At 51.0% G+C, this 15,270-nt stretch overlaps 1 protein-coding gene across 2 annotated transcripts in view; it reads left to right on the plus strand.

Annotated features, from left to right (window-relative positions):
- The window catches only part of MYO19 (myosin XIX), a 41,082-nt gene that overhangs the window by 17,578 nt on the left and 8,234 nt on the right, over positions 1 to 15,270 (plus strand). Inside the window, exons 7-20 of one of the 2 annotated variants that reach the window (XM_058560461.1) lie at positions 3,925 to 4,057; positions 4,719 to 4,788; positions 5,342 to 5,444; positions 6,092 to 6,188; positions 6,329 to 6,405; positions 8,088 to 8,190; positions 8,654 to 8,825; positions 10,493 to 10,566; positions 11,358 to 11,479; positions 11,680 to 11,793; positions 12,052 to 12,228; positions 12,592 to 12,741; positions 13,830 to 13,937; positions 14,901 to 14,971. In XM_058560461.1, coding sequence (XP_058416444.1) covers positions 3,925 to 4,057; positions 4,719 to 4,788; positions 5,342 to 5,444; positions 6,092 to 6,188; positions 6,329 to 6,405; positions 8,088 to 8,190; positions 8,654 to 8,825; positions 10,493 to 10,566; positions 11,358 to 11,479; positions 11,680 to 11,793; positions 12,052 to 12,228; positions 12,592 to 12,741; positions 13,830 to 13,937; positions 14,901 to 14,971 — 1,571 coding nt within the window. The remainder of the gene's footprint in view (positions 1 to 3,924; positions 4,058 to 4,718; positions 4,789 to 5,341; positions 5,445 to 6,091; positions 6,189 to 6,328; positions 6,406 to 8,087; positions 8,191 to 8,653; positions 8,826 to 10,492; positions 10,567 to 11,357; positions 11,480 to 11,679; positions 11,794 to 12,051; positions 12,229 to 12,591; positions 12,742 to 13,829; positions 13,938 to 14,900; positions 14,972 to 15,270) is intronic. The other variant, XM_058560462.1, reaches the window with a different exon arrangement.

The raw sequence follows: 15,270 nt of genomic DNA on the forward strand, positions 1-15,270 counted from the left end.
CTATGCAGCTGTTGTCAGCTCTCTCAGAAGTACAGATGGATAGGGCCATCACCAGGCATGGCAGCACATAACCATTTCAGGCGTTGGAAGGTGGGGCAGATCCCGTGTGGCTGTTTGAGATGGCCAGCGGCACAAGTCTGCTGCAGCCAACACACCCCACCACCTGCGGGCCCATACACCCTGCCAATGCAGGCCCACCCCGTATGCACACCCCACTGAGGTGGGGTAGACCCCCTCCACTCCCCTCACTGCAGAGTTTCCACATACCCTGCCTACATGGGCCTGCAAGTTCACCATGGGCTTGCTGGCGGGCAGGGCCAGTCCCTTGGGCAGGTTGCCTGCCCTGGCTGTGCTCGATTGAATTGGTGCTCTAGTGCATAGCGCAAACCCCTGCGCTAACAGGCTAGAGGAAGGAATCCAATGGCCAGAGTCCTTGTCAGCAGAACTGAACTAGGTCACAGTAATGGCTGCCACCAGTGTCTCAGTCCTTATAGGGGTGGGCCCAGCCACCTCCTACCTCTCTGAGATGTGCTCAAAGCTCAGTGAGTTTCTTTTATAATGGACTATGCACTTTTCTTGTGTTTTTGTGTTGGTTTCCAGAATGGGTGAATCTGCGTGGACCCTTTAAGAGCAGGTTTTTCTGTCTCTAAAGTTTGATAGTTTTTCTGAGAGTATTCCTTGTTAGTTTTCAAAGCCAGCGAACCCAGGTGTTATGGGATCTCATCTCAGTTGTGCTGAATCTAAAGACTGGGATGCCTATTGTGACATAGATACCCTGCTTCTCTGGGAGAAGCTTCATACCTTCGTGCACTTGGCCATGAAGCACTGTGGCTAGGGTGTGGTTTTTTTCCTCAGCAGAGGGGTATTTCTGCTTCTTCCACCCCGTCAGTGTTGTCCCTTGTAGTAGGGGTTCTTCTTTTTTTTTTTTTTTTTTGTGAGGAAGATCAGCCCTGAGCTAACATCCATGCTAATCCTCCTCTTTTTGCTGAGGAAGACCGGCTCTGAGCTAACATCTATTGCCAATCCTCCTCCTTTTTTTCCCCAAAGCCCCAGTAGATAGTTGCATGTCATACTTGCACATCCTTCTAGTTGCTGTGTGTGGGACGCGGCCTCAGCATGGCCGGAGAAGCGGTGCGTCGGTGCGTGCCCGGGATCTGAACCCAGGCCGCCAGTAGCGGAGCACGTGCACTTAACCGCTAAGCCATGGGGCCGGCCCGTAGGGGTTCTTTTTATCCAGTTTCCAGATCTCTCTCAGGGGAAATTGTTGCACTAGTTGTAGATTTGTTGTTTCCGTGGGAGGAGGTGAGTTCAGAATCCTCCTACACCGCCATCTTCCCAGCAATCCAGGAGAAAACCTTAAAGGAAGCCAGATAAATGAAGAAACATTACATAAAAAGGAACAAAGACAAGAATGACAACAGGCATCTTTCAAAAATTGCAAGCCTAAAGACAATAGAGTGACATCTTTAAAGTGCGAAAAGAAAATATCTATCAACTAGAATTCTATTACCAGCAAAAATCTTTCAAAAATGAAAGTGAAATAAGACTTTCAGACAAAAGTTGAAGGAATTTGTTGCCAACAGACTTGTACTACAAGAAATATTAAAAGAAGTTCTTTAGGCCCAAGGAATATGAAACCAGGTGAATATTTGGATTGATACAAAGGAATAAAGAACATCGGAGACGTAAAATATTATTTTTCGTCTCTTTAAAAGATAATTCACTCTAAGGCAAAGATAGTAGCAGTTTATTGTGGAGATACAATGGAATCATGAAAATACTAAATTCAACCATTGGCAATAAAAGAAGAAAAAAGTAATAAAGATCACATGGAACAAATCAAAAACAAATAAGATGGTAGATTTAAACCTAACCATGGTGATTATTACATTAAATGTAAACAAACTAAACAGTCCAATTAAAAGACAAAAAATATCAGATTGGATTTTTTTTAAAAGGCAAGACTCTAATTATATGATGTCTTCAAGAAACCTGCTATAATTTAAAGACAGAGATAGGTCAAACTAAAAGGATGGGAAAAGATATACCATTCCAACACTAATCAAAGGAAAGATGAAGTAGTTATGTTAATATGGAGCAAAGTAGATTTTAGAACAAGAATGTTACTAAAGGTAAGATGAAACATTTCGTAATGATAGATCGGTAAATACATTAAGAAGAGAAAATAAAACTAAATGTGTATGTACCTGATAATGGTTTCAAAATACATGAAGCAAAAACTGATAGAACTGAAAGGAGAAATAGATAAAATCAAAATTATAGTTTGAGATTTGAGCATTCTTTTCAAGTACACATGGAACCAATATAGACCATGTTCTGAGCCACAAAACGAATCTCAATTTGAAAAGATTAAAATCATACAGATTGTGTTCTGTCCTGAGTAGAACTGAACTAGAAATTAATAACAAAGACACCTAGAAAATCCCAAAGCATTTCAAATTAATGGGTGTAAATGGGAAATTAAAGGGTGTAAAAAATTAGTACCCTTCTAAATATCTTACAAAGATGAAATCACAAGAGATATTAGAAAATACTTTGAACCACATGAAAATAGAAACACAGCACATCAAAATTTATGCTTTTAAGAAAAAAGCAGCACCTCAAGGGAAGTTTGTAGCATTAAATGCGTATTTTAGAAAAGAATAAAGAACTCAAATCAATGATCTGAGCTTCTACCTTAAGAAACTAGAAGAAAAAAGAATAAAATAAACCCAAAGTAAGCAGAAGAAGGAAATAAAGTGAAAAGTGAAAAATCGATAAAATAGAAAACAGAAAAATAATAGAGAAAATAAATTAAATCAAAGGCTATCTCTTTGAAATTATTAATAAAATGGATAACTCTCTAGTCAAACTTAGAAAAAAAGACACAAATTAACCATGTCAGAAATAAAAGAATAGACATCACTAAAGATCCTACAGATTAATAAGATTATTATGAACAACTTTATTCCAATAAAGTATACCATTTAGAGGACATGGAGAAATATTTTGAAATACACAAACTGCTGAAGCTTACACAAGTAGAAATATATAACCTGAATTGTCTAAATCTGTGAAAGAAATTGATGTCATAGTTAAAAACCTTTCCACAAAGAAAGCTCCAGGCCCAGGTGGCTTCACTTGTTAATTCTACCACATATTGAAGAAAGTAATGCTAGAAATTCTTTCAGAAAATAGGAGAAGGAACATCTCCCGCCTCATCGAAAGACCTAAAGGATTTACAGAAAAGCTGCTACAAGTAAAAAGTTGTAGTGAGGCATAGAGAGTTTAGCGAGGTGACAGGATACAGAGTCAATATGTAAAAACCAATTGTATTTCTTTGTCCTTACAACAAACAATTAGAAATTAAAATGAAAATATACCTCATTTCAGCTGATTTAAAAAAAAACAGTAAGAATTTTATAATTAGATTGCCAGGGTGTAAATCAGAGCCCTGTCATTTACTAGATATGTGATCTTCAATAAAATTTAAGATTTGTCTATGCCTCAGTTTCGTCATTTGGAAAACAAGTATATACTTGCACCTGCATCTACAGGGTTGGTAAGAAAATGCACAGAAAGTCTCCTTAGCTCAGTGCCTGCCACAGAGTAATCAGTATTGACTGTGAGCCCTCAGAGACACTGAGTAGCCTGCTCAGGTCAGGGTGGGTTGTCCCTTCTCTACTCCAGCCCCGCTCATTTCTTAAAGGTGTCCTCTGGAGCTAGGAGAAGCAGGAGTGAGCACCCCTGTATCACACATGGGGGAAGTGCCTTGCCCAAGGACACAGTTGAATTCAGCATTCACCCATTTAGTCAGCAACAGCCTTGGCGAGAAGAGGGCTCTAGTTGACACCATTCCCTCAGGCAGGCTCAGAAGTGGGAGGGAGCATGACCTCAGCTCCCACAGGGCTGTTTCTGTCGCAGACATGGACATCCCGCTGCCTGATGAAGTTCTACGCTGTGGTGGCTGCCTCACCCACATCCCAGGACAACCACAAGATTGCAGAGAGGATCGAGCAACGAATCCTGAACTCCAATCCTGTCATGGAAGCCTTTGGTGAGCTCAGTGTCCTCCGCACAGTACCTCAGTCCCATTTCCTCTGAGATTTGCCACTTCCCAGGGAGAGGAGCAGTGCTTGAGACCCTTTTGGGGGGTTGGAGGATGAGTGTATCCTTCACTGCCTTTGACCCCCAACTCCTCCCAGGTACCCTTAGCCTCTTTCCAGTTGAGATGACATCATTCAGCTGTCCCCTCTCTCTAGCATATGCAGATGTAAGAGTGGTGCTACAGAGGACTGTGTGGCTCGCCTAGTCCAAATCCTTCTGTACAGTTTCCTGATGGTTCAGAGAAGCAGGTGACTTATCTAAAGATGCTCAATAATTCGTGTGCATCTTGGGACTTGAGCCCAGATCTTGTGCCTTACTGTTTAACTCAATAGTGACAGCTTGTTTTTGACCCTTTCTCTTCAAAGAAGACAGTTCCTGACCGCCTAGGCTTGCTCATTCCAGTTCATTGCAAGGAGCTTCTTCTAACTCCTGAATCACACTTGCTGAGGCCAAGTGCCCTTTCCCTAGTCCTGTCCCCTGTGATATGGAAAACAACAAAGGGGCCTTTAGGTGACTTGAGGAGAGGGGCATGCCCCCAGCAGACCTGCAGCCACCTTGCCCCATGAGGACTCTAAATAGGGGAGTGTTACAAACACAGGTGTGATCTGTAGGGAATGCGTGCACGCTGAGGAATAACAACAGCAGTCGCTTTGGAAAGTTCATCCAGCTCCAGCTGAACAGGTAATCGCTGCTGCCACCCTGGCTGATGGGAGGATGGGGTGAGGAGTTTGAAAGTGGCTGGGGCAGTCTCCAGCCTGGGCCACCCCTATGGACAGAACTTTGCTCCTCCTGGCACATATGTATGTGGGATAAGTGAACCTGAGGGTGATCTTTAAACCTGAAAAATTACAGCTCCTTCAGCCTTAGGGACCCAGGAGCAGTGTGCTTGTCACAGCCCCTGTGTTCCTCCTGGCTTCTACCCTTGCTCGGGGACTTCTAGTTAAAATGCCACCTGTCTGGGCCACACCCCTGTGCTTGAAGCTGGGGTTTCTGCTTCTGCCTTGGGATGGGGCAAAATGATGTACAGAGGCCTTGGCCCTGCCCATCTGAGCTGGGTGCAGGAGAATGTCCCAGACTACCCAAAGACCGGCTGAGTAGTCTGTAGTCCTCATGACCCCCACTGGCTGAGTAGAAGAGCTTGGGGGGAGTTGCTAGGTTGGCACACAGCAAGTGCCTAATAAATAGCTATGGAATGAATGGGCAACTAAATGAGCTCTGGCCTGCTTGTGCCCAGGGCCCAGCAGATGACCGGAGCTGCAGTCCAAACCTACCTCCTAGAGAAAACTCGAGTGGCCTGTCAGGCCTCCAGTGAGAGGAACTTCCACATCTTCTACCAGGTTTGTGCCAGGCTGGGCCCGCAGCTGCCCAGATGCAGGGCAGGGGTCTGTGCCTCCAAACCCTTCCCCCCTGCCTGCCAGTGCTTCATGCCTGCCTCTTCACCTGGCTTTCGGCAGTGCCACCACTTACTCCTGCAAACTTGATGCAACACTTCTGCCTCACACTGGACCTTGGCTCCCAGGGTGGTTTTGGCATGGGGATGTGTTTTTCCTTCTCTATCAGACCAAAAGGGCCTTGAGACTTGGACTGTCACCCTTGTCAGACTGAGGACTCTCCTAGAATGGCAACTGTCTCCTCCGACAGAACAAGGACTTCCCTAGACCTGTGCCTCTTCCATCAGACTGGGGGTCCCTCAAGGTGTGGATAGTATGTCTCCCTGTCTCAAATTGGGACTGGGAGCTCCCCAGACAGGAGTTGTGCTTCCCTCAGACTACAGGCCTCCTCGGCAGGGTTTTGCATCGGGTTGGAGACATCCAGAACGGTTTGCTGCTTTTTTGCCCCCGTGCCTGTCCTGGGCTCTCTACAGGGCCCTCTCAGCCTTGTGATGTCACTGCCATTTCTCACTCCTCTCATCCCAGTCCCAGCCTATGCAGGCCTGGGTGGGCTTCGCGCTCCTAGTCAGCCACCCGCCCACCCCTCCCCACAGATCTGCAAAGGAGCCAGTGCGGACGAGAGGCTCCAGTGGCACCTCCCCGAGGGAGCTGCCTTCTCCTGGCTGCCCAACCCAGAGAGGACCTTAGAAGGTAGGAGGACCCTTACCCAGCACCCTGGGTTGTCCCAACAGCACTCACCTACCCTTTCACAGGGCCTGCCTCCCTCACCTCTCAATGCCCCTGCTGACCTCTGGTCCTGACACTGGGCTGTGACTTGGATTCCTTTTCAGAGGATTGTTTTGAAGTGACCAGAGAGGCCATGCTTCATTTGGGCATCGACACTCCCACCCAGAACAACGTCTTTAAGGTCAGAAGAAAAGCTATGCCACTTACATTTGGCAGAGGTGACGGGCAGCCCCTCTCAGAGGGCCCTTCTCGGAACTTGTGAGTCTCTTTTCCTGAGGATTTAGGACTTTGGGCCCCGCTGTGCTATCTCCAGGGAGTCAACCACCCCTCTGTGCTGCTGAGCATGGAGATAGGGTGTCAGGGTGGACAGGGGCACAGAGGACAGTGATGGAGCACATATAGTATAGAACACAGCCCAGTGATCCATGGAGGTCAGAGGGCAAGGTGCTTGGATGAGTTATTCCTGCAATAATCAGAATAGAGCAATAACGCTACCACATGTTTGTCTACTGTGTTAAAATTTAAAAATCACGTTCACACCCCTTAGCTCACTTGGTTTTTTCAACAGTCCTGTGTGTATGGAGATTATTCTCATTTTATGCTTGAGAAAACTAGAGAGGCAAAGTGACCTACCCACAGTCCAACGCCACTAAGTGATACAGGTAGAGCTAATACCAGACGCAGTATTTCCCACTTCCCACCTTTTTTACCCTCCTATCAGGACACAGTGCTGGGCCCCTCTCATCTCCACAATGGCCTCCCTTCTCCCATCTGTCTCTGCTGACAGGGCTGACTCCCTCCCTCCCTCCTCACCTCCTCACCCACCAGAGCAATGGGAGGGGATATATAGGATGGGCTGCCAGCAGAGATAGGGAAGCCACTGCAGGGAGATGGCAGTGCGTGGAAAGTGACCTCCACCTCCAGATGGGGACTGCTCAGGCAGGGAAGGAATCATGGTCAGTATGGATACCATCAGTCAAGAGCTTGGCCAGGATAGCACATGGTGACAAGCCCGGGGTGAGTAGACAACACTAGGAGTCCCAACAGGAGTGCTGGTTTGGGGGTGGCATGACCCTTTGCCCCACACTGCCCATTGGGCACAGCAGTCTTCTGGGGTGGGTTGTGGCCCAAAAGCCAGTAGCATGTGGAGCCACCCTGCCTGAGACCAGACAGAGATGGTGGGAGAGGCCCTGCTCTCCCAGTACCAGGGTTTCCAAGTTGCTGGACCCCGGGGTCTTCTTTCTGCAGCCCCTGGGGGCTCATCCATGTGGATCATTGAATGCAAAGGCAAGAGGGCACCCACTGTGCAGAGACCAAGATCACAGATCCTCGCCAGGCCGGGCTGTCAAAAGCCCAACAGTGCTGAGAAAGACCTGAAGGGAGCCAGAGCCAACCCCCATCAGACACACGGAAGTAACCCTGGTCCACAAGTAACAGGAGTGTTTTCCCACACAGTCTGCTCCTGGAGAGTGGGAGGCAGAAGGACAGACAGTGAGTGACTTGGGACCCCACTGGCTGCCCTGGAAGGCATCTGAAGTCACACACTGCCTGGGTTCTCATCCTGCCTTTTTCCTTTACCAAGTGTGTGGCCTTAGGCTTGTGACTTAACCTCTCCCCATCTCATCTCTATCCTGGGCATCATCACAGCATGTGCCTCACTGACTGTTGAAAATATTAAACAAGATGGTGCATGTAACTTGTATAGAATTGTGCCTGGCAGAGTCTTGTAGTAAGTGGGCAATAATTGGGAGCTACTATTATTATTCTGTTATCATGATTATATTCAGCAGGAGTGAGGCCCTTCCCAGGTGAGGCTCCAGCCCTTGAGAAGGTGCCCACTGCGTGTCCTCTCCTGCCCCTCAGGTCCTAGCTGGACTGCTGCACCTCGGCAACATCCGGTTTGCTGACTCTGAGGACGAAGCCCAGCCCTGCCAGCTGATGGACGATGCCAAGTGTGAGGGCAAGGGTGGGGGTCTGCACCTCAGGCTTTGGTCACATGCCCAGGGAGCAGGGCAGGCCCTGCCCAGAAAAGAGCCAATGTTGGCAGGATTGGGTTGGAGGCCAGAGGGTGAAATTTGGGATCTGATGCCCTTGATGAAACCATCAGTTGTAGGGCCCCGCCCTGGATAAGTTACTCCTCACCTCCTCTGTGGTGAGGCAGACAGCATGGTCCCCGTTTTACAGATGAGAAAACGAGAGTCAGAGGGTTTGTAAAGTGATTTGTCCCACACGTGACAGTGTGGACTGCAACATAGAAGTCCTGGGTTCAAGTCCGGCCTCTACCAGTGATGGGGGCCGTCGGTGAGTCTTCTCACCCACCAGAACCTAGGTCTCCTCTGTTTAGTTGGGTGGTCGTGGTTCCACTGTGATGACTACACAGTGCCTTGTGAAGAGGGCTGTTTGGATGGACGGGGATTTGTCCCTCCCAGGCTCTGTCAGGACGTCGGCCTCGCTGCTGCTGCTCCTGGAAGACCCGCTGCTGGAGACGCTGCGGATTAGAACCATCAGGGCAGGCAGGCAGCAGCAGGTGTTCCGGAAGCCCTGCTCCCGAGCCGAGTGTGACACCCGCAGAGACTGTCTTGCCAAACTGGTCTACGCACGGTGAGCAGTACCCTGGGCGCTGCCCTCCCCCCAGGTTCTCCCTGTCTCTCGAGTTGGACCAGACACCATCAGGCAATAGGCCTAGGGGTAGGGCTGCTAGATAAAGCAGACCCCTGGGGAAAGCAGGGAGTGGCTCCTGGGTTTTCACCAAGCAAGGCCCTTGGCCTCGATTGCTGAGTACTCGGCGTGGGGAAGTTGCCACATTCCTGGCCTAGATTTCAGCTCATTATTAAAGTACAGGAGCCTGCCCTGGCCTTGGTGATACATGAGGAAATCCGGCCTGGCTCTCTGCTGGTAAGGCAGGCCCCAAAGGTGATCTGGGGCCCTCATGGTTCCAGGTTCATACTCATGGGTGAGCAGGCTCCTGTCTCCATGTGCCCTGTCCTTCAGGTCTTTGTAGTCACCCGGGGAATTTGCCAGACGGTGGTAGAGCCAGACACTCAGCCCACAGTCTTGGGCAACACAGTGTGCAGCAAGTGGGAGCCCAGAACAGGGCAAACGTGAGGGTCCTGGCCTTTTCCTGGTGGGTTACATAGGCACCTCTACCCTCCGGCCATGTGGTTAAGGATGGTTTCTCACCCTGGGTTCTGAGAACCTTCAGGGTGCCTTGTAAGTGCATCAGGGGCCCCAGAATTCTCTGAAATTGTGGGACAGAACATGCGTATGTGTGCATGTGCACATGGCAGCTTGAGCACCTCTCTGGGGAGAGGGTCCCCCTGCTTTCATGAACTTCTCAGAGAGCTAAGAGCCTGAGAAGCACTGCTGAGGGAGAAGATCCTCTAAGCTGAAAATGGCCCAGGGCAGTGGGGCCCAGACTGAACTCATTTCAGCAAGAGGTTCAGTTCCCACTGCCTCAAAGCTAATTTCAGGTCAGAATTTCAGGCCAAAGATTTTTAAAGCCTTTGTGTCAAGTCACTACAAAATGAGCAGATAAAATAAAGTGTGACAATCAATCACAAGTAGAGTGAGCCTCTAACCATGGAACATTTTACACGTGGTAAATAACGGGTCACTCGTTTTTAGTACCTCGAATGAGTATTTGAAGCCCTTGTTGCAAAAATAGAAACCAGTTGAAAAAAGTTGCAGAGCAATTACTTTCAGAAAAATTGTAAGGAAGAAACCCCTTAATAGTGTTGTACATGTCACCTTGTTGTACAGTAACTACCTCATCTTCTGCGGTGGCGATGGTTCCAGAGTGCAAGATGCCATTGTTGGCCTCAGGTGACTCTGGCCTACTTATACAGGACTGAGTGGAGGGCGGGGTCTGGCAGGGCCTTGAGCTCTGGGCTCCACAGGTAGAGTTTTGCCGGAGAGTCCAATGAACTCGGTTCTTTACAAACCCCTCCCAGGCCTGCCCATCAGCCCCCAAGACACCAGCTGGCTGTCAGGCCATGTGACTGATACAGACCCACTGCCTTTCTAGCTCCACAGTCTGGTTGGTCCTGTGCTCACTCGTGCTGGGAGGACAGGCCAGATTTGTGTGTACCTGGGAAAATGCATGACCATAGTGTGCATTTGTAGTAGGTCCAGACAGGATGGGTGGGAAAAGGAGAGGGTTTAGCCCTTGACCTGTCAGGCTCAGAATATAGGCCCTTCAGGGTGTGGCACCCCTCAGGCTCAGCCTGACCTCCTCTCACCAGGTTCCACTCTTCCCTTCACCCCAACAGGCTGTTTGACTGGCTGGTATCGGTGATCAACAGCAGCATCTGCGCAGACCCCAGCTCCTGGAGCACTTTCATAGGTACCAGGGGCTCACCCTGCTGGGAGCACCCCTTCAGAAAAAGAACAGTAGAGCCCTGGGTGGAGGGGCAGGAGCGCTGTGTGACTCCAGGCGGCTCCTTTCCCTTCTCTGCACCCCCATCTCTTCATCTGTCCACAAGAGTTTGGGCGAGGACATCTCTGTGCACATCTGCCCCGTCCATAGCTCCCCAGGCAGACTCAGATGGTGCCTTGTCTGTCAGGGCCCTTCTCTCCCTAGAGACCCAGCTCCAGTCTCAGGAGAGTAGTGGAGGAGAGGTAAAAGAGCTAGCCTAGAAGGGACTTGGGGGACGTGATAACATCGTTGGAACCTGAGTGGGATAGTCAGGTTGGGGAGGAAGTAAGGCTCAAAGGTACCAGTGAAGTTTGCTTACGAAATGGTGGAATTCTAGACACCAACTGAGCTGGTGAACCAAGGTCCTCCAAACTGGATTGGACACAGAAAATGTTCCCTGGGACCTGGTTCCCTCACAGGAGGGCCCTACCAGGACCAGAGGATTCAGACTCAAGTGGACCTGGTGCCCCGGGCTGCCCCTCACTCCTTATTTGGCCTTTCTTCCTGCTCTGAGTTCTGAGGGGCCATGGGCAGAGAGATGGGAACCACCCTGGGGTGGGGTGTTCTGCCCACTGCTGGGTGGCATGCTCACTCAACTTCATCCTCAGGCTGCCAAGTATGAGGCTTCAGGAGGAGCCTTGCCACCCTGGGCTCCTGTAGTCCCCCCGCCCCCCACTTCCTCCCTGCAGTCGCCCCATGGTTCTTCCCCATCCTCCCAGGCCTGCTGGATGTGTACGGATTTGAGTCATTTCCCCACAACAGTCTGGAACAGTTGTGCATCAACTACGCCAACGAGAAGCTGCAGCAGCACTTTGTGGCTCACTACCTGCGGGCTCAGCAGGTGAGGCTGGGGCCAGCCCCCTGCATCCTCTGTCACTTCCTGGCCCCCAGCCCCATCCCAGGATCTGACAGGAGCCTTTTGTTCCTTCTTTAATGCTATTCTGGAATATGCTGTGGTACTGGGGCCAGCCGTAGGATGGCCCGTTGGGGCCTCAGACCACAGCTGCCTTCTACCCCTGCCCCCTGACTTTTGCTCCCTAGGAGGAATATGCAGTTGAGGGCCTGGAGTGGTCATTTGTCAACTACCAGGACAACCAGGCCTGTTTGGATCTCATCGAGGGGAGCCCCCTCAGCATCTGCTCCCTCATAAATGAGGTGGGGAGGGTCAGCTAGTGTGCTGAGCACCAGAGTTGGGCTTTGGGCTTTTCTGGGGCCTTGAAGACTGCCCCTCTCTGTGCCTCTGTCTCCCTATCTGCCAAATGGGCTTGCTAATCCCTATATTCCCTCCCTCTCTGGGTCACTGTGATGCCTGGGTGACAACTCTGCTGCCATGGGGACCATGGGGTGGGGACTACGAGGGTTGTGGTGAGCCCTCTCATTTTTGTGGCTGACTGCCCATCCCGTCCCACACAGGAATGCCGCCTTAATCGGCCAAGCAGTGCAGCCCAGCTCCAGACACGCATTGCGAGTTCCCTAGCAGGCAGCCCCTGCCTGGGCCACAACAAGCTCAGCCGGGAGCCCAGCTTCATCGTGGTGCATTATGCAGGGCCTGTGCAGTACCACACCGCAGGCCTGGTGGAGAAGAACAAGGTGAGGGCTGGGCCAGGGCCTGTGGGGGCCTGCTTGAAATGAGATGCTGAGTCATTGCTGCACGTACATTTCTTATTGTGTATCCTCTCCCTCCTGAACATCCTCCCAGAATCCAGGGTCGCCTCTAGGGCCCACCTGCCTGAGGTCTCTGCTAATCAGACATGACCTGCCCAGAAATGACCCGTGTCACACTGGGTCTCCTGGTTTCTAGGCATCCAGTGGACCAGTTCTCTCCGTCTCAGGCCCTGCCCTCCCCTGGAAGCCCTTCTTCTGGGGCCTGGGTGAGCAGGGCTGGCAAGCCCGTGGACAGCCCTGGGTAGCATTCCACCTGCCCTCACCTACTGCCCTGTCCTTTCCCAATAGGACCCCATCCCCCCTGAGCTGACCAGCCTCCTGCAGCAATCCCAGGACCCCCTGGTCAAGGTGCTGTTTCCTACTGACCCTGAAGAGAAGTCCCAGGAGGAGCAGGGGCAGAGCAGGGCCCCTGTGTTGACCGTGGTGTCCAAGTTCAAGGTGGGTCTGGTGGTGCTGATGTGATGTTTTTGGTTCACTTGTCAATCTCGAATGTTTACCGAACACCTCCCAGGATTGGTGCTGTTTGCTGGGGAGGATTGATGAGTCAAATAGACATGGTCCCGGTCCGCACAGAGTTGATAGTCTCATGTGGAAGATGAGACAGGAAACAGACAAATAAACTATCTGGTATCATTGACATGATGGGAAGCCTAGGGGCCTGTGGGTGGCACAGTGGGGGCCTCACCCACTGCTAATAGGGTGATCATGGAAAAGCAGTAGTCACGTGAACCTCTGTGACTACCCCATTCCCAGTTCTCCACCTTCCTGCTCAAACTCTGTCCTCAGCTAGAGCAGATCTGTCACCTCCTCCAGTATCTTACGCTTTCTGCTGTCTCTCAGCCCTTGCACATTCTGCTTCTCCATCCTGGGATGCTCCTCACCACTGCTCCTTCAACTCCACCCTCACTCCCACCCTCCGTGCCACTTTGCTTAGTTTACCCTTCTCACCCTTCAGACCTCTGCCTTGTCATCACCTCCTTGAGGAGGCACCCTGGGGAGCCCAGATTTGGCTAGCACTTTCCTGCCCAGCCCCAGACACATCACTGAGGGGGCCCATGCAACATCTCTGTGTCCCGTTAGACCCTGAGCTCTGAGACAGCAGCCGACTGCCTGTGTCACAGCCCTGGCACAGCTTCCAGCACACGGGCTGGAATAATAATATGGCTTAATAATAATGCTATTGCCTGAACGGATCGCAGTGGGTTCTGAGATTGTTCTCTTTTAGGAAGATTGCTCTTGTGAGGAGGGTAGGTGGAGGGGAGGCAGGGAGACCAACCAGGTGGAGGGTCACACGTCAAGAAGGGTCCCTGGAGGCAGAGATGAAGAGCAGTGGGAGGTCAGGAGAGGAGTGTGCTTTGCGCCCACTCAGTGAGAGCGTCCACTGGTCATCCCGGGGCATGTGAGGATCCTGGTCTTGGGGCTGGAGGGCTGCTGGAGGTGTTTGAGGTGGTCACTAACCAGGGCTCAGCTGATGCCCCCCGGTGGCCCCAGTCCCTGCCTGACCCCATGGTCTCTCCCCTCTGCAGGCCTCCCTGGAGCAGCTTCTCCAGGTCCTGCACAGTACCACACCCCACTACATCCGCTGCATCAAGCCCAACGGCCAGGGCCAGGCGCAGACCTTCCTCCGGGAAGAGGTAATTCACCCTGGGCCAGAGCTGCTTTGCAGAGAGTCCTATCTGGCCAAAGGCCCTGGAGGGATGAAGGGCAAATGGAGTGACCAGAGGGGATCTCTCAGGTTGGGCCTGACATTAGGGAGAGCCTGTCTCCTCTGCTTTGTCAGGACAGTCATGTACGGTTGTGTGGTCTGTGCACTGCACAGTGATGTAGCCAAGGAGGCAGATAGGGGCTTCAGTGCATCTTGCTCTCTGGTCACCAAGCCATGTACCCTAATGGGAGACTGAAGCTACCCAGAGGAATGGGTGTCTTTTGTGATTAGCTGAAAGTCTGTGTCACCTTACAGTCCATGCACCGTGTGGCCATTTCTGACTGGAGGTAGTTTTTTCTAATGTGCACAAAACCACTCTATGGCTAGCAGCTGCCCTTTGCTCAGGGTACCAGGCTCCAAGGGATGTGGATGAGATGTGAGTGGTAGATGATTCTGGAAAGCATGCCACAGTCAACTGGTAGATGTGGCCTTAAGGTTTATAGCCAGGACCACTTTGCTTTGTGGTAAAGATCTTCATTCAGGTCCCGGAAGAATCTTCACAATATAATCTCCCCTGCCTCTCAGCTATGACTCACTCTAATGCCTGCAATATATAAAATAAATAAAAACTAGAAATTGGGTTGGGCAGCATTGTGAAGCAGAGAGCCTCTACACTGCTGGGAGTGGTGAGACAGGGCCAGGACCAACACCTGCCTCAGCTATATCAGAAGCCATGCATCAGACGAGGGGAGCTGGAGCCACCAGGACCCTTGCTAGCATGGAGATTTTCTCAAGACCCCTTGATTTCTCACTGCCCCAAAGAGTATACCCCCATCAGCCGAGCCTCAGGAGAGCCTGCACATCCGCACCGGCCAGGGCCACAGAAGGAGTGGCATTTCTGGCCTGCTGGCCCCATGCTGTAAATACCCACCGTGTCTCCCCACCCTTGCAGGTCCTGAGCCAGCTGGAGGCCTGTGGCCTCGTGGAGACCATCCACATCAGTGCCGCTGGCTTCCCCATCCGGTGAGTGGGCCGATTACTGCAGGGGGCAGGGCCAATGCCAGGGTGGACCTCGGGACTCAGGCCCAACCAGAGCCTGCCCGACCAGAACCTGCCCAGCCCAGAGAGGGATAAGGACATGAGGAGAAAGAGGTGGATCTGCCAAAGTCAACCTGGAACTTAAGGGGCTGCACGCGTTCATTTATCCATTCACTTTCTTTGCGCTATTTTGTACCAGGCACTGTTTCTAGTATATAGCAGTGAATAAGGAAGGGGAGTCTCTGCCCTCTTGGGGCATACATTCCTGTGGAAATCAGAATGAG

The sequence above is a fragment of the Diceros bicornis genome, chromosome 18 (assembly GCF_020826845.1).
Source record: "Diceros bicornis minor isolate mBicDic1 chromosome 18, mDicBic1.mat.cur, whole genome shotgun sequence".
Classification (NCBI taxonomy): Eukaryota; Metazoa; Chordata; class Mammalia; order Perissodactyla; family Rhinocerotidae; genus Diceros; species Diceros bicornis.